The sequence below is a fragment of the Pleurodeles waltl genome, chromosome 1_2, assembly GCF_031143425.1.
Source record: "Pleurodeles waltl isolate 20211129_DDA chromosome 1_2, aPleWal1.hap1.20221129, whole genome shotgun sequence".
Lineage (NCBI taxonomy): Eukaryota > Metazoa > Chordata > Amphibia > Caudata > Salamandridae > Pleurodeles > Pleurodeles waltl.
The window spans coordinates 1,284,339,070-1,284,360,984 of NC_090437.1; the positions used below are offsets into that span (position 1 = coordinate 1,284,339,070).

Consider the following 21,915-nt stretch of genomic DNA (forward strand, 5'->3'; position numbering starts at 1 on the left):
TTCCTTAGTTGATGTAACAGAACTTTCAAAAAAAGCTCAAAATATTTGACTTGACCACTTTTTGTGAACACTCCTGTTCTGTTGATGTTTTAACATAGACACTAGGCCACGTTCCTCAAGCTGACTAGTGGGTAGGGGCAACAGCCTTTACAACGAAGGCAGAACTCCGCTTGCCATTGTCACCCAGGCTTAACCACGCATGTGACATTACCACGCATGGCATTACCACGCATGCATTTACAAGGAATATACCTATACCATGCATGTGACATTACCACACATGCCATTACCACGCATGCCTTTACAAGGAATATACCTATACCATGCTTGTGACATTACCACGCATGCCATTACAACAAATTTCTTTGTAAAAGCATGAATGGAAAAGGCATATTTGTTGTAAAGGTTTTACAGGTAAGTATATATATTTTTGATATATATATATATATATATATATATATATATATATATACAAAGTTGTCCTCATGTGAAATCGCACTCCCAACAGGTTATATAAACGGGAAGAAAAAGCAAAGCCAGCAGCTCACAGTGAATTCTTTAAGCAGTTTCATTATTCCAGGCCTTAAGTTATAAAATCATCTCTGGACACGTGTTTCTAGGTCAATCCTTTCTTCAGCAGAGAAAAATATAAAAGTGTTTCACCCTCGTAGGTGCAGCCAGTGCTGGAGGTGTTCCAGGCATCTCTTTCTTACTGAAAAGACTGGCTTTTTCTTCCCGTTTATATAACCTGTTGGGAGTGCGCTTTCACATGAGGACAACTTCGTTTTTGATATTTAACCGGCCTGTCCAGTCGGGAAAGCAGCACCACTGCACATCGTAGCAGGTCTGTGTGACTAAAAATGGATTGTCACATAAGAGCAGTCAGGTTGGGATATTCACAGCAAATCTGACAATTTTACTTTGGATTCGCCTACAAAGGTTTTGCACTTTGGTTCATTATTTTGTTTGGCTCCAGCAACCCACTTGGGGCAAAATGAAAAAATTGCAGGATCACCACAACCAGCATGCACTGCTCACTTGAGAGGCCCACTGGGGCGGACTGGTATTTAAAGAGACTAATCAGGTGCCTGTAATTAGACAAGCTGAAGCCATGACGGTCTTTTCAGTAAGAAAGAAATGCCTGGAACACTTCCAGCACTGGCTGCACCTATGAGGGTGAAACACTTTTATATTTTTCTCTGCTGAATAAAGGATTGACCTAGAAACACGTGTCCAGAGATGATTTTATAACTTAAGGCCTGGAATAATGAAACTACTTAAAGAATTCACTGTGAGTTGCTGGCTTTGCTTTTTCTTCCCGTTTATATAACCTGTTGGGAGTGCGCTTACACATGAGGACAACTTCGTTTTTGATATATATATAACCTACCGGTCGTCGTCAGTAGTTAGTTATAGTTACGACCATTTTTTCCATAGATGGAGCGTTTATTGTTTTGCCAATAACTTTGGCGACATTTGACAAATCTTCATAAAATTTTCAAAACGTATACTTTGGTCAGATCAGCTGCTGTCTGGGAAGTTTCAGGGTGACCCGTCAAGCAGGGGCAGAGAAAAAGGGGAGTATGAAAACACTTTCTCCCCATTCCATGTCAATAGGGTTTTTGTAATTTTTTAAACAAGACTACAGCTCGGACCTCTGAACAAAATTACACCATATTTGGCAGAAAGGTAGCTCTTGGTCCAGAAATAGTGCTTCTTGTGATTTGGTGTAAATCCCTTCAGTAGTTTTGGAGACATTAGAGTTTAAAAAAAATAGATATCTCAGGACTGATATCTGATTGGCTGCCAGCACTTCAACAAGGAAGTGTTGGCAGCCATCTTGCGACTCGGCTTCACCTCAGGGACCCCGTCAGAGCTAAAAAGCATTTTTTGTTTAAATGCTGAGAAAACAGGTTTTATTTTTCCCCTGAGTAGGTCAGGTCCTGGGGCCTTGGTGGCTTTAAAAAGGAGGGGGCACATGGGGCCCCCTTCCTAGGGCTTTATCAGCCCCAGGTACCGCCACTTTCCCAGGGCTATCACAAAGGAAAATGTAGATGGGACTTGCCCCCCTCCCCCCTCCAAGGTCCCAGGGAACACCACCACCCCGGGGCAAGACAATTATTTAATGTGGGGGAGGCCCTATGGCCTTCCCCAGAGCCCCGGGACTGCCACCTCCCTGGGGCAAATATTCAATTGTATGAAGGGGGCTTTGTGCCCCCCCTGCAGCCCCGGGGACCGCTACCTCCCTGGGGCAAAGATTAAATTGTATCCGTATGGCCCCCCTGCAGCCCTGGGGACAGCCTCCTCTCCGTGGCAATGATTGAATTGTTTGCGGGCCCTCTCGCAGCCCAGGGGACCGCCACCTCCCCAGGGAAAAGATTCAATTGCATGCAGGGGGCTGTGTGAGCCCCCCGCCCCCAGCCCAGTGGTTCTCCACTTCCCTTGGGCTACAATAAAAGAATGACGGGGGTCCGATGTGGACACCTGGCCTTGGGGATCACCACCACCAACTCACAAAATGTCATTTTATACTTTCAAAAAATGTATTTTCATAAAGGTTTTCATGCAGGTAAATCTATTCCCATGGGTAGTGAGTGGGCGGTAAGGGCATACCCTAAGGGTTTTTCCATGCAAACCTTTATTTACAAATTCCTACCAGGGAACAAATTTACTCCAATCGCTGTTATGTAACAATCCCTTTCCAGTATGGGAATAGGAAGGGAACATGACCAAATTGATGGGGGTGTAGGGAAAAAAAGTTCTCCATGCAGAAAAAATATTATCTTCCTGTAAAAAAAAAAGTAAAATAAAAAAGTGTAACTAAAAACATGGGAAGGAATTTTCCATGACCCGTTGTACACTATGTACAATTTCGGATGCAGAAACGCCTTAAAATTGTGATATTTCTGAATTTACAGAAGGTTTATATGAGTATGCCTAGAAGCCTGCAAATGTTTCAGGTTTCTAAGTAACTTCATAAATGTCTCTGATTTTTCAAAATTATGATAGGAACACTCATGCGAGGTGGCAGATTTGTGGGCTCAGAATTCCAAAATCTTTTGTGAGTCAAAGTCATAGTTTTTATTCCAAACTACATGTGATACTGAAATTAGGAGAATACTATTGTGTCACTTAAAATGCAGCTGCGGCTCCTCCGCTATGGCGGAGGAACGTCCTCCCGCCCCCTCCCCCCGCAGCAGCAGCTGCAAAACTTGAAAAATAAAATGATAATAAACCATGTTTCAAGGGGGTAGGGCCATGGGGTATGACAGCCATGCAGGCAGAGTGGTGTGCACTCCCCTCAGTGCACATGTGTGTTTGGCCAGCTGTCTCAGGACGGCAAACCCAAATGTGCACTGACCTGTCTCCAACACTAGCTGTGTTGCCGGCTTGGAGACAGCAGGCACAGGCTCCCAGTCTGCCTGGGAGCGCAAAGCCAGGGCACTCAGGCCAATCCTAACGCTGCTCTCATGCTGCCGGCAGCATGAGAGCAGTGTTCAGATTGGCCGCAGGGCAAGCTGGGTGCCTGTGCCTGCAGTGGACGGTGGTCGTGGAGTCTGAAGAGCCGATGCAGCGAAGCAGTGATGCAGGTAAGTTTTTATTTTTTTAATTTTATTTTTTTATGTGTTGTTTGTGCCCCCCACCCATTTTGTCCCTATATGAGCCGCAGCTGCTAAAATGGTGTAGAAATGTTAGATAAATTAGGTAATATCATGGTATATAAATGTTTCACTGTAACATTGAGACATGCTCTTTAAAATAGCATTTCCAAAAGTTACAGTGTTACTGCTAATCTGCATCAAACAACTGATCGTTGAGTGAAAAGGAATAAGCAGCAGCCAGTCTACACTTAAATAAACAAACAGGAAGCATGTAAGTATATTTATAATTGCTGCCTTATTTACTGAAAAGTGTATGTTCTCACAAGGGAGTAAACAACTATGCAATCCTAAGGAAAGAAAAAAAAGAGGGGCATCTCGCTAAGTGATGTCATCTCACTGCGGCACCAATGAAAAAGCAATATGCCATAGTACGATGGCCAAACTGTATAAATTATACTTGGGGTTCACAACAACCAATGACTGATGAGGCCTGGAAGAGCTCAGTTTCCCTCTTGGTACAGATCATTATGTTATGTTATCTTATGCTGATTTGTAGAGTGCACTATCACCCAGGAGGGTATCCAGGCACTGAGCAGGTGTGAGTCTAGGCACATCAGGTGGTGTAACAAAAGCCCCCCCAGCCCCCTGCGGTGCAAGTGGGCCCGAGCTCCAGGGACCCCCTCAGCACGGCACCTGGCCTAAGTGGGTCCAGAGATGGGGCTCCTCCATGTTCTTTGCATGGGGACCATCCCAGTTTCGTCACGCCACTGGGCACATTTAGGGCCTTGGGGGAATATTCGAAAAGTCAGGTCTTCATCTTCTTGCAGAATCGATGAAGCGAGCTGTGAGATAGGAGAACGCTCGACCACCAGGTCTGGATTTCTGTTGATAGGGTTGGGGTTCAGATCATGCAGCATTATATGACAGTGAGGAAACAAATGAAAAAGTGGTTGTATGAGCTTTGTGACATAGCTAGAGTAGACTGTGCCAGACATAAACAAGGACAAGCAAAGACAATCAGTCTCATTCCAATGTGCTAAAGAATGCCTCGAAGACATGCACAAATGTGTACTGTTGCCTATTAAAGCCAGACCTTTTGTTTGCCAATCCTTGTTAAAGAACTGCAACTGAGATTTATGTGGTGCATATTCTCCTACACGTATATGGCTTGGGTACTACCGAGTAGAGTTGTTTGAGATAGAGGATCCTAATGCAGAGTTGCTAACATATTTTTATACAGGCCTGAAGGAGGATGTACTTTAATAGGGTTCAAACACATGGCCTGCCCTTTGGCTGGGATCAAGTAAATACTCTGGGGCATATTTATGAGAGGCTTGTACTGCCGGAGTGTCACTTTTTTTGACGCTCTGGTGGCGCAAGCTTCCCCACCATATCTATGAGGCCACACAAAGGCACTTTGCGTGCCTTTGCGTGGCGTCATACATATGGAGTAAGGGAAAGCAGCACAAGCCTCTGCGTTGCCTTACTCTGCGCCAGGGAGGAATTCCACAGGTGTTGCAGTGGATTTTCCCACACAACACTCATGGATTTTGACAGAGATTTACAAACTCATGTAAACCTGGTGCAGCGCCAAAACTTTACTTCTCCCCAGAGCAGGCATAACGAGAAGAAATATTATTTCTCCTCAGTTTTTCCTCTTTCCATGTGTGCTGCATTCTGTGAAGACAAAGCAGCTTGTCTTTACAGGCAAAACATATTTACTGCTCCAAAAAACACACCTGTTAAACATGGGGCCTTCTCTTCCCTTTCACCCTGTTGAAACACATGTGCCCTTGCCTTTGGCAGGAATGTTACACCTGACACGCAGGGATGGTGGCTCCCCAAACGTTTTTGTTTTTTCTAGGAGGCTTTGCTGATTTCAGTGGCCTTGAGGCCCTGGGCACATTCCCACTGTAAGTACATTGTGAAAGTGCATGCGCACCCTCCCTACATACTTTAGGATGTGGCACTTATCTATAGGTGCACACTTACACATTGATGTTTTCCATGTATTTACAGAGACTGGCATGACTTACTGATATGTGCACATTTGCAAATTGGTGTTTTGTGTATTTACTGAGATTGGCATGGCTTACCTATATGTGCCACTTGCTCATTGGTGTTTTGATGTATGTACTGAGCCTAGCACAGCTTGCATATATGTGCACACTTGCACATTGTTGTTTTCCATGTATATACTGAACCTGACCTGGTTGGCCTCTATGTGCACTCGTGTGCATTGGTGACTTCATGTATATTCTGAGCCTGGCATGGCTTACCTATATGTGCCACTTGCTCATTGGTGTTTTGATGTGTGTACTGAGCCTAGCACAGCTTGCCTATATGTGCACACTTGCACATTGTTGTTTTCCATGTATATACCGGACCTGACCGGGTTGATCTACATGTGCACTCGTGTGCATTGGTGACTTCATGTATACACTGAGCCTGGCATGGTTTACCTATATGTGCACACTTGCACATTAGTGTTTTCCATGTATAAACTGAGCCTGGCATGGTCTGCCAAAATGTGCACATTTGCACATTGGTGTTTTCTGGTATATACTGGGCTAAACATGCCTTGCTAGTATGTGCTTACTTGCACCCTGGTGTTTTCATATGTATCCTGAGCCTGACACATTTGCCAGTATGTGCACATTTGCACAATAGTGTATGTAGGAAAATACCCTCTTTTTGGCATGGTTACCCTCACGTTTTGCCTGATGTCAGTATGTTTTGACTGTGTTCAGTGGGATCCTGCTAACAAGGACCCCAGTGACTCTACTCTCGCCCTCTAAATTTGGTTGCTGGGACTTCACACACCCCACATTTTGCATACTGGTGCCCCCAAATAAGTCCCTAGTATATGGTACCCAGGTACCAAGGGAATTGGGACACCAGGGGTTCTCCTTGGGCTACAGCATGTATCATGCCACCCTTGGGAGCCCATGTAAAATGTGTCTGCAGGCCGACCATTGCAGCCTGCGTGAAAAGGTGCATACACCCTTTCACTTCAGGTCACTGCACCAGGTCACTGTAAGTCACCCCATGGTAGAGGGTAGGGTGCAGGTACTTGTGTGTGAGGGAACCCCTGCATGAGCAGAGGTGCCCCCACAAACTCCAGCTCCATTTTCCTGGACTTTGTGAGTGCGGGAAAGCCATTTTACCCGTGTACTGGACATAGGTCACTACTTATGTCCAGCTACAGAATGATAACTCCGAACCTGGGCATGTTTGATATCAAACATGTCAGAATCATACCCCAATACTGTTGCCAGTATTGGTTGTATAATTCCATGCACTCCGGGGGCTCCTAAGAGGACCCCCAGCATTGCTCCTTCCAGCTTTCTGGGGTTTTCCAGGCAGCCCATGCTACTGCCACCCCTCAGATGGGTTTCTGCCCTCTTGGTGCTTGACCACCTCAAGCTCAGGAAGGCAGAATAAAGGATTTCCTTTGGGAGAGGGGGGCAACACCCGCTCCCTTTGCAAATAGGTGTTCCATGGCATGCTTTGAAGGGCACATTTGGTGCCCTCCTTGTCTGAACCAGTCTACACTGGTTCAGAGACCTCCAGCCCCTGCTCTGGTGCAAAACTGGACAATGGAAAGAGGAGGAACCACTCCCCTGTCCATCACCACCCGAGGGGTGGTGCCCAGAACTCCACCAGGTGGGCACTTGATTCTGCCATCTTGAATCCAAGCTGGGCAGAGGCCTCTGGGAACATCTGAGATGCCAGGTCAGGCAGGTGATGTCATAGACCCTCCTGATAAGTGGTCACCTTGCTAGCTGATCCCCCTTCCAGGGATATTTAGGGTATCCTTCTTTGGTGGGTCCTCGGATTTGCTGTGCAAGACTCCAGCAGAACTCCTCTGCACTGTTTACTTTGACTTCTGGCCACTGGAACTGCAACTGGACTTCACAGGAACCTACAATCTGCAGCTACAGCGACGACTCTGCTCTGTTTCTCCGGCTCCGGCCAGAAACTGCAACATTTCCCTGGCTGTGCATCCTCTGAGGGCGGCAAGTCTTCAGTCTGCACCAAGAAGCAAGAAGGAATCTCCCTTGGTGTGAAGGAGTCACTCCCCTGCATCTGCAGGCACCAACTGCAACGAGGACCGGCTGCATGCATCTCCTCTCCTCCAGAGCTGCGTGGATCCTGCATCACAGGTGGTGTTCTGGAGTGGCCCCCTTCCTACTCTCAACCAGCTGTCCAACTTGGGAGAAGGTAAGCCCTTGCCTATCCACGCAGGACAGGACCCCCTTGCACCATGTCTCTTGCAGCTACCAAGGCTTGTTGTTATCTCCTCTAAGGGATCTTCAGGCTCTGTGTAGCCCCAGCCCACAGCACTTCTTCCTGCAACGCACAGCCCTCTGCGCACTTCTCATGCGACGTGGGACTCCTTTCCAGGTGTGCTGCGTGGGCCTCCCCTCGAATCCTGTGCTTGCTGCCTGTGGATCACCTGTGGGGGCTATCGCCTCTTCCTGTGACTCTCCTCACTGCAGAGGGTAACCCAGGACTTCACTCCGTGGGTTGAGTCCTCCTAGACCTTGTTGGTCCCCGGCAGTTCCACTTTTCTTCATCCATGACTTTTGTCTTTGACAAGGCTTGTTGATGGTTTTTCCACACCTCTGACCAACTGCAATCCTTCTTCTGGCGTGGGGCATTGAGTGCATCACTCCAGGAATTCTTCAGCTGCTCCAGTGCTGCACTACAGACGACCTGGCCCTGCATTCACAGATGGGTGGGTAGTGGCTACTGCCGCAACCGGACACTGCAACGTGAACTGGACTTGGTCCTCTTCTTTCCCAGTCTTCCTCTTCCAGAATTCACCTTTGGTTTCTTGCAGTCTGGTCTGGGTCTTGCAATATCCTTCTCTGAATTCCTATTGGAGGTTTGGGGGGAACCAGGTACTTACCTCTCTTCTCCTTATGCTGGGGAGCACTCTGGTACTTACCTTGTGGGTTTCGTAGTTCCTCCAGCTCCCCTCTACCGATTTCACCTCCTTGGGTGGGGGTCCGACTTTCGCATTCCACTTTCTTAGTATATGGTATATGGTCTGGTCCCCCCTAGGCCTTCAGTATTTACTATTGCTTTCACTATTTTCTATTGCATTCTATGCTAATTCCTGACTGCTACTGTACATATAATAGTGTTTTACTTACCTCCAGTGGGGATATTGCTTTATAGTATTTTAGTATTTTTGTCACTAAAATAAAGTACGTTTATTTTTGTAACACTGTGTGGTTATTTTATGTGTGTAAGTGCTGTGTAATTACAGTGGTATTGCATAAGATTTGCATGTCTCCTACATAAGTCCTGGCTGCTCATCCACAGCTACCTCTAGACACACCAGGCCAGCTTCCTACAGTGTGTGTGTGTGTGTCTCTATATATATATATATATATATATATATATATATATATATATTTTATTTTTTTTAGCCTGTCACAGCAGGCCTGTATGGGTGCACTTGCATTCTTGTGGTGTTTTCAAAGCTTGTGCACAGAATGCCCCTGCAGGCTTGTGCATGCGCCAGGGCACATGTGCCATGGAGTGAAGAATGTCCATGTGTGTTTTCACTATTATTGAGAGCTGCTCTGCCCACTGGTTAATATGGGGGAAAGTTTATAATTAATCCCACCTGCAATAGTGGATTGCAATGGAGCAGCCTCATAGCGTTTACTATCATTAGATTCCTAAAGGTAAACCCTTACTAATGGTAAAGGTGGTTTTGTCAGTAATTCCTGGAAATGTCACTTCTAGAAAGTGGGCATTTCCATGTTCTAAAATACCTTTTGTGTGCCTTTTTAATTCATGCTTCATTCCACTGGCAGCTGGGGGAACTATATCTGTGCATTCGCCAGCAACAGCTATAAACAACTGGAACGACAGACCTCTGTCATTTGAGGGCCTGGCTGGATAAATTGTAGGGAGGCAGATCATGGCACACTAAAGATAAAGATGTATTTTCCATAGCCTCATGAGAGGACTGAAATTTAGGGGGGTATCTGTGGTTCAAAGGGGTACCCTTTGAACCATCTCCAACTTCAAAGGCACACTTGAGTATAACTAGGGATACCACATTTCAGCAAATTAGACATCCACTTGCAGGCGCGCTGGATGAAGTCCCCAAACGTTGAGGGGCACACTGCCAGAGCAATCTGTTGTGCACAAGGGTATTTACTGTCATAGGAAGGGATTGCACACCCTTCCTGCATCTTGGCTGGCCTGGGCACACTGCTTGCTGCAGTGTGACACTCTGAAGTGTGCTCTCTAAGGGCTTTTTGGCTTGCCCCCTTTTCTGTGTGGAGGTCTCAGGGATAGCAAAGATCTTATTTGAGGGCCCTACACTTTCTACCATGTCATCTGTAAAACGATGCCCTCCTACGCGTGTACGTCATCTGCTGGATTCCACTGGGTTGCAACGGTGTGAGCGTAGAACTAAGAATTGTGCCTGGAGATTGGATTTGCCTTGTGAAGAGTCTGCAAAGTACTGCCCACATTCAAGGAGTGTGGCCCTTCATAGTGAGGCCACATCATGCATAGGTGTTTGGTTGGTTGTGAACGGATTACTGGTTGCGGGACCCCGCGTGGCCCGCTGTTCTCGAGTGTGCTGCATTTCTCTCGTACGACACCCGACTGCATGCTCACTACATGGGGTGTCCTTGTCACTGGTTACGACCATCGAAGGTGGGGGCATAATCAGAGTAGTCCCGCATTCTACCTTGTGTGGTACTGTTGAACTGGCGTCTCTGTGTGTGTGATCGGATTGGTCTGGTGCGGCTCAAGTCATCTTGCACCAGACATTGTGCCTCATTCCAGGGAGACACAGCACTGATAACTTGTCATGTGCAAAGGGGACTGTCTGGTGCGACTAAAGCCATCATGCACCAGACATTGTGCCTCATTGCAGACCTTGTGCCCATACCAGGAGAGCACATAATTTGGTAAACTCTTCGTGTCCAACCAGGACTCCTGGGACGGTCCAAGTCATCACCACCTGACGTGGTGCCTTCTGTCCTGTGAGGTGCCAGGTTAGTAACTATCTCTGAAGTGGAGTGTCTGCCTTGGCTGGGCACCACTGTGAACAGCATGTCACAAGGCAACCCTCTCCCTGTGACCGGGGCCAGTGCTGGAAGGCTGATGTGGCGACCCCTGTGTGAACTTCCTGAGTGGGGACCAAACCTCCTTTTGCCCACTGTTGCCTGTTTAGCCATTCTGTCTTTCTTCCCCTGTACCTTTGCTCAGGGATCCTGACTAAGTGTAACCACCGTCCGCGAGCGGCCTAGTATCCGTGGAAAGTTTGCTTCTTTTCAAAGTCTGAGGGGGCCGGAATTGGTTGGAGGGTGGAGGAAGGTTTGGGTCCAAGAAGGATCTGCAAACTCATTTACACCTCACCTGCCGGCTGTCAGAGCATCGCATTAGGGTGCTGAAAGCGAGAGTGTGCTAGTACGTGTATGCTAGCGTGACTTATATCCATGGCATTGCATAGCTGTGCAGAGTAAGAGCGTGGGAACGAATGTCTGGGCTTGATTTCACTGACCGGTAGCGTTGCTGTGCACGTTGTTGGCAATAGCAGTTGGCATTTACATTTACTGGTGTAGCCTAGGTCGCGGAGCTATTTCGAAAGTGCTATAGTTCTCTGTATGTATACATTGCTGCTATTGTTGGGAACCAGGATGCATCCTACAACTATTTTATATTGAAATGGGGTGATTGCTTGGGTGGGTCTTGTGCTGCCAATGCAGTAGTACTGCATGTGGGTGCAGGGATGGAAAGTATTGTTTTTCTCACATGTACATACTGCTGATGTCGTATTAACACTGTTGGTCCTCATACTACTAGTGATCTTTCTGACTGTGATTTATGCCCAGATTTACATGATATTCCTGTTCTTTTAATTCACGTGTGTATTGAATACAATCTTTGTTCAGAGACACTTAGGGGGTTATTCCAACTTTGGAGGAAGTGGTAATCCGTCCCAAAAGTGACGGTAAAGTGACGGATATACCACCAGCCGTATTACGAGTCCATTATATCCTATGGAACTCGTAATACGGCTGGTGGTAAATCCGTCACATTTGGGACGGATTACCACCTCCTCCAAAGTTGGAATAACCCCCTAAGTGTGAAGTCTTGTTTGTGATGCTCAGGGTACTTATTGTGTGGACGTGCTGTGCCAAAGCTTTACACATTGCCTCTGTGAAAAGCCTGACTGCTCTGTGCCAAGCTACCCAAGGGTGAGTGCAGGTTATGCTGTGAATGTGATCACCCACACCTGACTGGAGTGGTATGCTCTGCCTGGCTAGGGTCTCACGCCAGCCAACCAGAATGTTCCACCTCCAACAAGGTGCACATTTTGTTGTGCTTCTATGGTGGGGAAAAGTAGGAGAAACTTTTATGACAACCCACATACCTAACATTTGGGCAGCTTAACAGGAGTTATAAGCTCCGTACTCCTTTGATATTCTTTGACACCATTTTCCTTCCCATTTGCCTTCCATGTGGCAAATTTTCTTGTGCAAAAGAGTCCACCAAACATGTGGATTTTTACTCATTAATAAGCACAATTTGTTGTTGTAAAACAATATCCAAAAATTCGCTGCTAATCAGGATTTTGACCATAAATTCAATTGTTTTGTTCACCTAAGTGGCACTTAGGTGCGCACCATGGTTTATGAATGAGGTACCATGTTTCTACTAAACAGTATTCTAACTATGTATTAACTGTCTCTTGAAAGATGTGTTTCATCTTTGGTCGTAGAGTTAGTACAAGGTTTTGGAAATGGTAACAAAACTTCTATTGCTAACATTGTTTTCTTTCCTTTCTTTTCAGTGAATGGGGAAGCATCTGTGTCCTTGGGCTGCGTCTATCCGACAGAATTTACTTACCAACTCAACAGGCTCTACAACAGTATGCCAAAACCTATTACAAAAACACATGGAATACTAACAATATCCAGGAAAAGCATGCATCTCAAGATCATCCCACCTGAAGAAGGCCTCTATGACCTGATGATCTTCGCAAAGCAAGCCGAAACACAAGACGCCTACAGCTGGGTCTGCTCATACCAGGTTGAGTGTCTGCAGTCTGACTACATGGAAGCACTGCCCGAGAACCCCTTCAACTTCTGGGGGCTCCATCAGAAAGTCAATGATTTTGGGATCAAGGAAAGTAACTGCAGTGGAGACATAATTGCTGCCGACAGAGGAACAGTGACTCTAACTTTTGAGACCTCAAGGCCGTTGCTAGCCATGTATGAACTAGTTCATGATGGTTTAGATAAATCTGTGACCAAGCAATGCATTGTGTCCCAGATTGAAGATGACAAGCTCAGCTGCAAAGTCTTATGCCTTCAACCGGGCTATTATAGAGTGTCGGTGTTTGTTAAAGACATGGAAGAAGATAAATTCAAGAATGCTGCCAACCTGCTTGTCCACTGCACTTGTCCAGGAAACTATAATGAGTTGTTTCCTTCTGGCCTAAGCAACCACTGTGGACCCGGCCTAACATCAAAACAGGCTGGGCTATCAAACCCAAGTCATCCTGCCCCCATCATAAGCACTAAACTGGGCAAGTGCAACATCACTTTCCGTACAAGTTCGGACATCGAGGTCAGTGCGGTGTTGGATAAAGACCAGTTGAAAAACAACTGCTATCCTATGGAAAGGTACATTTTGCTTACACACCTAGATCAGAAGGTCAGTGTGAGCATCCTCCTTCCAGAATCTGGACTCTATAAGGTGGGACTTTTTGCAAGAAGCGGTGAAGTCAGCGAGTTCTCACATGTCTGCGACTATGTGGTCCGATGTTTCACCAACCCGCAGTGGCCGCCTTTCCCCAGGGTGTACAGTGCTTGGAAGAAAGGATGCACACTGCTGCAGCCCAGGGCTGGAGTGCTCCAGGAGGAGAGTTGGGTGAGCCTCAGACTCAAGATCCCAGAGGCTTGCAGAGTCGTTGCATCCGGGGCGTCAAGGACAGATCTCCATCTTACAAAGAGCAAAGTCTGGGAGGGTGATGTCTTTACGGGGCCATCTGGGAATATCCTCAAAATAGCAGCCAAGTTCAGTCAGCATTCCAAATGTATGAACGTGATCCTGGCTTACGAGATAGGAGATATTGCAAATAATGTGAAGGGGTCTTCAGGGTAAACATATATTAAGTACAAATAGGGCACATGCACAAGTAGAGCGCGGACAGCAAGAATTGATCTGTAAAGCCATATTGCTCAAATAACAAACATCAATTTACCTATATTTTGCAGTGGCCCCATATTTGTGAAAAGACAAGAGGGATCTATCAAGTAATAGTTATGTTTGTCTTTCATATCTCATTGGATGCCACATGTTTGCAGCTATGCTGAGCTATATGCACCGGGAATAAAGCAGAGGAATAAAGGACTGCCGAAACCTCCAAATTCTAACTTGCGAACTGGAGCCTCTACCTATAGCCTTACAGCCATTGAAGAAGGTGCTTTCACCAACTAAACCTAGGGTGCTCCATGCAAATCTGGGATACAGCTCCATGCCACAGATTTTAGTGTATGTAAATTGGGGGCCATATTTACTAACATTTTGCATCATGGCTGCACCACTTTTGTGGTGTATCCATGACCCAAAATGCTGGTAGATATTTACAAAGCCATGCAAGTGGCAATTTGCGCCGCCTTGCCTGGCTTTGTAAAGAAAATGCAATGCAGTGCAGTGCATTCTGGGAGGCGTTCCATGGGTGGAACATGGGGGTTCCCAGGCATCCACCTATGGATTTCACACAGTCCCAGATTTACAAAGGTTTGCAAACCCGGGATTGTGCGAAATCGCGACACCTCCCAGAGGATGGCACAATGAGAGGAAAAATAGTTTTTTCTCTTCGTTATTTCCTCTTTCTATGTGTGCTGCAAACTGCAGCTCACATAGAAAGAGGGAAATGTCTCTAGAGATTGTTTTGTGCAGGAAGGTATCACTTCCTGCACAAAAACAATTCTCCTTGCAACGCAGGCACCCTTGCGCCAGTGTCCAAGGGTGCTTACATTGGCACCAGGCTGCCTGAAGTGCGCCAGCGCAAGGAGATAGCAAAAATGCGCCATATCTTTGTAAATATAGAGCATTTCTGCCCTCTCCCTTTCACGCAATGCAGCACAGCAACTTTGCTTACTGCCCTGCGTGAAAGTTTAGTAAATATGCCCCTTATTTTATAAGACTATTCTGAAAGCTAGCAGGGTTGCGGCCCTCCTGGAGACTGCTGTACTCAACTATCTCGCCAGGTTCTCAACAAGCAGGTGTCAGAATGTGAACTTAATGAATTTCAGAACAGTATGGATGGTAGCATTGCATTGAGCCATTGGGCCATTTTGTTGTCTATACCATTGGTTCCTAACCTGTGGTTCGGGGACCACTGGGGATATGCAAAGCCTACTCAGGGGGTCTGTCACTGCTTGGAAAATTAAATAGTATTAACAGATGACTAAAGTGTATATAAACAAAGAAGTAACATTTCAAATTGAAAATTCAAAAACATTCTGCAAATGTGATAGAATTTGAAATTGGAGGCTAAAAATGAAGTTAGTATCTCCAGATTGATTTGTGGGAGTAGTGTCGGTGCAATAAACAGAACATAGAATGGATGATGGATGGCCTCAATTGAATTTAGAAAAGCTAAAAAAATCCATAAAAATTACTATTGTGTTTTTTTAAATATTTGATTGTGAATTAAATACATTTTTCATCCTTTGTGTATTTTTAAATGAATGTTGAATGTTTGCTTTTGTAGTTTTTTTGTGTATGGTTTTGAGGCTCACACCCTCAAAAATGCTTAGGCCAGGGTTCGTGGTTTCCAGTAATGACTCAGGTGCCGGTCCTCAGATTCTACTAATGGTTTAGTGGGTTCCCTGGGCTCCAGTAATGATTAAGTGGAGGGTCCACAGAAGTCAAAAGTTTAAGAACCGATGGTCTACTTGCCCCCACCTTATTAAAATGCGCTATATAGTTCCAGTTTGTGACAATCAGAACACATGGATAACTTTTTTTTATCTATTTTATCTCATAGACTGCAAACTGTAGATCACTCGATCAATCGATATCTGGAAAAAAAGTTTTGTGTGCCTCTTGACTGTCCTTACATCTTCAAAAAGGTAGACGTATCCTATGGATGAAGGCTGTGTTATCGCTGCACAACCTGAATACTGTTGAAGTATTATTTTATTCAGAGATTATTTTGCACAGTTGCTGCATCTTTGCATCTCAGTAAATATCTTTTCGAGAATAAAGATATGGATAAAAGCACGGAATACTTCTAAAGGAAAGCAACAAAAAAAACAAGTTTATAGAGCTTTAGAGCAACTATAACTAAATGACGCTGCAAGAGGCAAAAATCGACATAAAAATTCTCTGTACTGTACGAATAAATGAAAAAACTATTAAGCGTCCGTGTTCCACAATTGCAGCCACTAATCCATCAAGCGCCTGGAAATCAGAAGTAGGTCCCTGGGAGTCCAGGGGCCTAAAGTGTGCAATCCCTTGAATCCGTGACTGAGAAAAGGCCAATAGAGCATGCATTAAATACTTGACAACTGGTCTATTCAAACCGGCCTTCAATAGAACATCAACAAGGGGGACATCAGCAAAGAGGGATGAGGCAATTCACAGACTGTTAATGTTACAACAGAACCTATTTAATCTTTTAACAAGATTCAGTGCGTGCTGCGGTTTGGGTCAGGGAGATTTTAGCTAAAGAGTGATGGAGGGCCAGGAGAGAGCAGTCATCTACACAGAATAGCAAGGCCTTTCTTAACTTAAAAAAACACTAAAAAAGAAAAGTGCGTCAATTCCCTGCAGTGCCTGGCTGCTGGCTACTATCTTGGATGACTTTAAGTTAGTATAATAATTAACAGACCAAGGAGAGCCAGAGAGGGAAGCTGGCAACTAGCTCGGCAATGCAATTTAAAAAATATATAAATACTGTATTGTTGCTAGGGTTGTCCCCAGTGGTGGCCCGTCCTTTAGGGCGGAGGGGCCACGCCCCCCCATCCCATGAAGAGTGTCTGTCAGGCTGAACAAAGGTCAGCCTGACAGACACTCTTCATGTTCAGGTCAGGCAGCCAGGAGCAGACATGCGCGATTTGCGCAGACTCCTGGCTGCCTGAGCTGAACTTTGCTGGGCTGAGGAGATCACGACCCCTATGGGCGTGACCTTCTCGGCCCAGCAAAGGTGATTCGAGGCCCTCCCCTGGGTGACGAGGAAAGCGTCACCCATTGACACTCTCCCTGGGCGCTTCAGGTTTAAGCCCTGAAGTGCCCAGGGCGAGTGTCAATCAGTGACACCTCGTCACAGAGTGGGGTGGGATCAGCAGTCTCACTGACCCCATCCCACTCTGTGACGAGGCTGGGACTGCTGCCTTCCCTCATTGGCTGACCCCAGGTCAGCCAATGAGGGAAGGCAGCAGTCCCAACCCTCCTGGGACCTCCGAGGCTGAAGGTAAGTGTGTGTGTGTGTGTGTATGTATGTATGTATGTATGTATGTTATGTTTTACATTGAATGTTTGGTGCGCACGTGCATGTTTGAGTGTTATGAGTGTTGTTAATGGATGTGAGTGCGTGCGTGCATGTCTGTGTGAAAGAATGAATGTGTTTTGATCTTGGAAAATGAATGTTTGGTGCGTGCGTGTATATTTGAATGGAATGAGTGTTAATGGATGAGCTTGCGTGCGTGTCTGTGTGTGTGAAAGAATGAGCCTGTGTGTGTGTTTGTGTGTGTGTTTGTGTGTGTGCCCCGCCCGCCCCCCTCCCAAAGCTGTCGGCCGCCACTGGTTGTCCCCCTCCAAACTAGCCAGTATTGCTTGATTTTTTTAAAGACGATGGGCCCGGTTCACAAAACTAACCTTATACCTGAAGTCTAAGTTTAGACCTGAAGTCTAAGTTAGACATGAAGTCTAACTTAAGCCCTGAAGTCTAACTTATCTGAAGTCTAAGTTAGACCTGAAATCTAATTTTATACATAAAGTCTAAGTTACACCTGAAGTCTAACTTTAGACCTGAAGTCTAAGTTAATTTAGACTTCATGTCTAAACTTTGACTTCAGGGCTAACTTAGACTTCAGGTCTTAACTTAAACTTCAGGTCTTACAGACTTCAGATCTAAAAGTAGACTCCAGGCCTAATTTAGACTTCAGGCCAGATTACAAGGCCTTAGCGCCTCTTTGTGCCACAATAGCATCATTTTCTTTATGCTAATGTGGCGTTAAGAAGGCCATTCTCCTTCGCCATATTTACAAAGTGACGCAATGCTATCAGAGGTGAAAAAGATGCGTGCAGTGAAAATATACTTAAAATAAAAGATCATAGGGCAGGAACTCTATGCTGTTGTTTTGTAGGAGACCATAGTCACGAGTTCCCTGGGACAACTACCAGGCCCTGGTGGAGGGGGCAGTGGCATAGCAGGAGTGTTTGGGGTGTGACACTCTTCCAGTGCAATCTTGATTTCGTAGATGGATCCAGGGACCCTGGGTTGGGTTACCAATGTGTGTCATTTTTTCTCGTTATTCTCATTTTGCTAAGAGATTTTAACTTTACTAAACAAGTAGGAAATCTGCACCCATAGAAGTTCTACTTGAATAGGTGCATATCAGGCCTGTTAGCCTCAGGGCGGTCTTCCCTCAAACGTTTGCCTGTTTCCCTTAATTTCTTTCTGAAATTATTTTTGTTGGCCTGAAGGCTCTGTGCCCTTTACCACTGCTGACCAGTGCTAAATTGCTTGTGCTCACTCTCCTACACAGGGTAAAATTGGTTTGCACCTGCTTGGCATATTTAATTTACTTATAATTCCCTTGCAGAGTGATGTACCATGTATCCAGGCGCTGTAAATTAGTCGGCTTGCAGGCAGCACTTATTCTGTCACCCACACAAGTAGCCCCATAAAACATGTCCCAGGCCTGCCACTGCATCCGGGATGCAGTTTTAAACTGTCAATTCGACTAGGCAATAGAATCCTCTTACTAACTTTACTAACCCTTAAACTCCCTTTTTATTACATAAATGTCACCCCTACGGTAGGTAGCCCATAGTGCAAGGTGCTGTGTACTCTAAAGGTTGAACATGCGCTTTTAAGTTTTACATGTCCTGGTAGTGAAAACAATTCTTAAATTAGTTTTTCACTACTGTGAGGCCTACATGTCCCATAGGATAAATTTGGGTTGCCTTATTTCATTTAATTAGTGCTAATGTTGATTGGGAACAGATAAGCATTTCATGTTTGGTACCTATGAAACTGTAATTAAAATCCTCTTTTATGATAAAGTCGGATTTTAAATTACAATTTTGAAAATGCCACTTCTAGTAAGTTAGCATTTCCCTGCCCTTTGCCTTTCGGTGCCCACAGCTGTCTTAGGTCATATGGCTGGGTATAACTGGCAGTTAGACTTTGTGAATTCCTCCCAGACAGTCACACAATAGAGATATTAGGTGTGCCTGAATGGGCTGTCTGCTGGCAGCATGGGGGTGCAGCTGGGAACAACCCCACTTGCAACTGAGTAGGCTGTGCTCTTCATTCACACAAAGAGATTGTCACCACTGCATTGTTGCAGCAGCCTGATTGGAGCCAGGACAGGAGAGTCAGTAAGTTCCAAGCACTACAACAAGAAACTTCTAGTAACTTCTAACTTCAAAGAAGGCACAAGGTATAAAAATAGGACCATCAGACCCACTCTTCAGTTCACTTTCAGGGCCTGCGGGAGAACCTTCAGACACTTCCTGCTGTTCAGAGTCTTAGGGACATAACAGGCTCCTACCATCTTGAACCTGCACCAAGCCTGACTGAGTTCTAACACAAACGGTGCCCCTCCAGTCTCGGGCCCTTGGTGGTGGTGCTAAAGGTTCCCAGATAGCCAAAATCCAAAATTTGGGATTTGGAGAATTCTTGGCTAAAAAACTGCTCTGAGAACCAAGGTCCATCGCCGGTCGGCCTGACTTTGTGGCTGCTCCTCTACATTCTCACAGCAGCAGCAATCCTGTTCAGCTGTCCATCACCAAAGGGATATCCTGCCTCATGGAACTCTTGTCAGGTACAACCTCCAGCCTCGTCCAGCTGGAGATTTTCAACTTTCAAAAAAGTGACTATGTGATAACATAGAAATGTTCTCCATGGCTTCATCCAGCAGCTTCCTGATAACGCCACTCCCTCCTCGGACACTTCCTGCAGCCTTCCCCTGCTGAACTTTGCCTTCACAGAACTTTTTCTTCAAAATGTCTTCTAAGTCCAAAGGTAAGCACTGACCGGGCCCAATCCACTTCTTGTATCTGTCCCGCGCTCCATCACTGTCAGTCATATTTTTCAACTTTGACCCAGTCTCCATCGCCTAGATATCCGCGGTTGGCGCATTGATCTTTTAGGTGCCCTTTTTTTACTTTAAAACTTCAAAAGTTTATAACTCTGGTTCCACTGATTGGAATTCTGTCATTTTGGTGTCAAATAATTTATGAAAATGTACTCTAGTTTTCTAAGTTAGTGTGGATATTTCCTGTGTTGTATTTTCACTTTATTACTAGTTGTGTGCTGCTTAAGTACTTTAGACATTGCCTCTAAATTAAACCTAACTGTTTTTTGTGGGAGGCTACCCCTGGTTAAGCACTGGTTAATTGAGTACATTTTTGTGGTTGTTGAGCGTGGCTGTTGCTTGATGAGGGATCTCATCTCGTCAACAAACTGCTCAACTTCTCACATTGTTGTTCAAAGGTGTGTATCAGGACCTGGGTTGTGCAGTAACATACAGTGATTTGTGTTACACAGAAATCCCAGATAAATAATTTGACATCAGAGTTGACCTCTTTTTAAATTTGTCTTAGTTTTCTATTGTCAGTTTTTTCCCTTTCCTAAATTAAAGTGCCCTACCTTCATTTGTTCACCATGGGGATGGAACTGTGCAACTATGACATCCTCAGCAGAGCTGAGCTCCTCAAGCTTTGCAAACGGAAGGGGCTGAAGGGAGACAAGAAGGCTACCAAACAGGGGCCCAGATTCTCAAAGGTTTAGCTTTGGTTTAGGGTTACTTTAACGTTAAACCGACGCTAAACTTTTTTGGCATTCACAAAGCAACGCAAATAAGTATTTGCATTGGTTTGTGTGACAAAGTAACGCAAAGCACAGTGAAACGCTGCTTTGCGTTACTTTGCATCAAGGGGACGTTACATGGGTGGTACATGAGCGTACTCGTGCTACAACCCATGCATTTTGACACTAAACCTGATTTTGAAACATCAGAAGAAAAGGTTTAGCACCAAAAATTCACTCCTTTGAAAAGCAGCCAGCAAATGGAGAAATGCTTTCATTTCTCCCTGCTTTTCCGACTATACATATGTGCTGCACTCTACAGCACACATACAAAGTGATAAAAACATTTGCACCTGTCTAGTCATAGTATTTTGTACAGGAAGGATACCTTTTCTGTACAAAACCTATGCTAGACTCACGCACACACCCTAGCGCTATGGCTCTAAGGTGTGTGCGTGGTGCACGGCAGCTATAAACAGTGTCGGCGCTAGGGAAATGATAGGAGAGTGCCATTCTATGAGAATATGGCGCTCTCCTGGTCTCCTTGTCATGCAGTGCAGCTTTTTTGGATACTGCACTGCGCTCTGGGACACCTACCAGAATCTGGGCCTGGAGCTCCAGGTAGACCTCAGAGCCTGGAAGGAAGTGCAGTTGTGAGAGTCAACCTCAGATGTTAATGATGAGAATGAGGAGGGACGAGCACTCTCAGAGGTTGAGGAGATAGAGGACAAAGACCTGGGTCCTGAGCTACAAGGAAAGCCCAACTCAACCCCTGTGAATGCCAAGGATGGAGCAGGGAACAATGTGTCTGCCAGGGACCAGTCACCAGAGGAGCTGGAGGACAGAAAGGTTGAGAGGGAGCTCAAATTGCAGATGACCACTCTAAATATGGAATCTGAGAAGATAAAATTAAAAGAGAGACTGGCCACAGTGGAGAGGAGAATGGCCCATGAGCTCAGTCTGAGGGAGCTGAACATAAAAGCCATACAAGTACAATCCAACAATATTGGTGGCAGTGTACCAGTAGTGGCCAGTGGAGAAGTAAGGGTGCACATAACACAAGAAATTGTGCCAATTATGTGGTAGGAGATGATATTGACAAACGTTTTTCTGCTTATGAGGTAGCTCTGAGGATACACAAGGTTGCAGAAGAGTACTGGGGGGCAGTTGATGTAAACACATGCCCACAATGGGGAGGGACACATTTTCTCACACCGGAGGTAGAGGACCAGACAAAGTATGCCCCTGTGAAAGCCATTGTGGTCAAATTTG

At 45.6% G+C, this 21,915-nt stretch overlaps 1 protein-coding gene across 1 annotated transcript in view; it reads left to right on the top strand.

Annotated features, from left to right (window-relative positions):
* LOC138250283 (kyphoscoliosis peptidase-like) overlaps window positions 1-15,346 on the top strand; it is a 398,104-nt gene extending 382,758 nt beyond the window's left edge. The window contains exon 7 of the mRNA XM_069205011.1: window positions 12,439-15,346. Coding sequence (XP_069061112.1) covers window positions 12,439-13,754 — 1,316 coding nt within the window. The 3' untranslated portion in view covers window positions 13,755-15,346. The remainder of the gene's footprint in view (window positions 1-12,438) is intronic.
* Window positions 15,347-21,915: the final 6,569 nt, after the last annotated feature.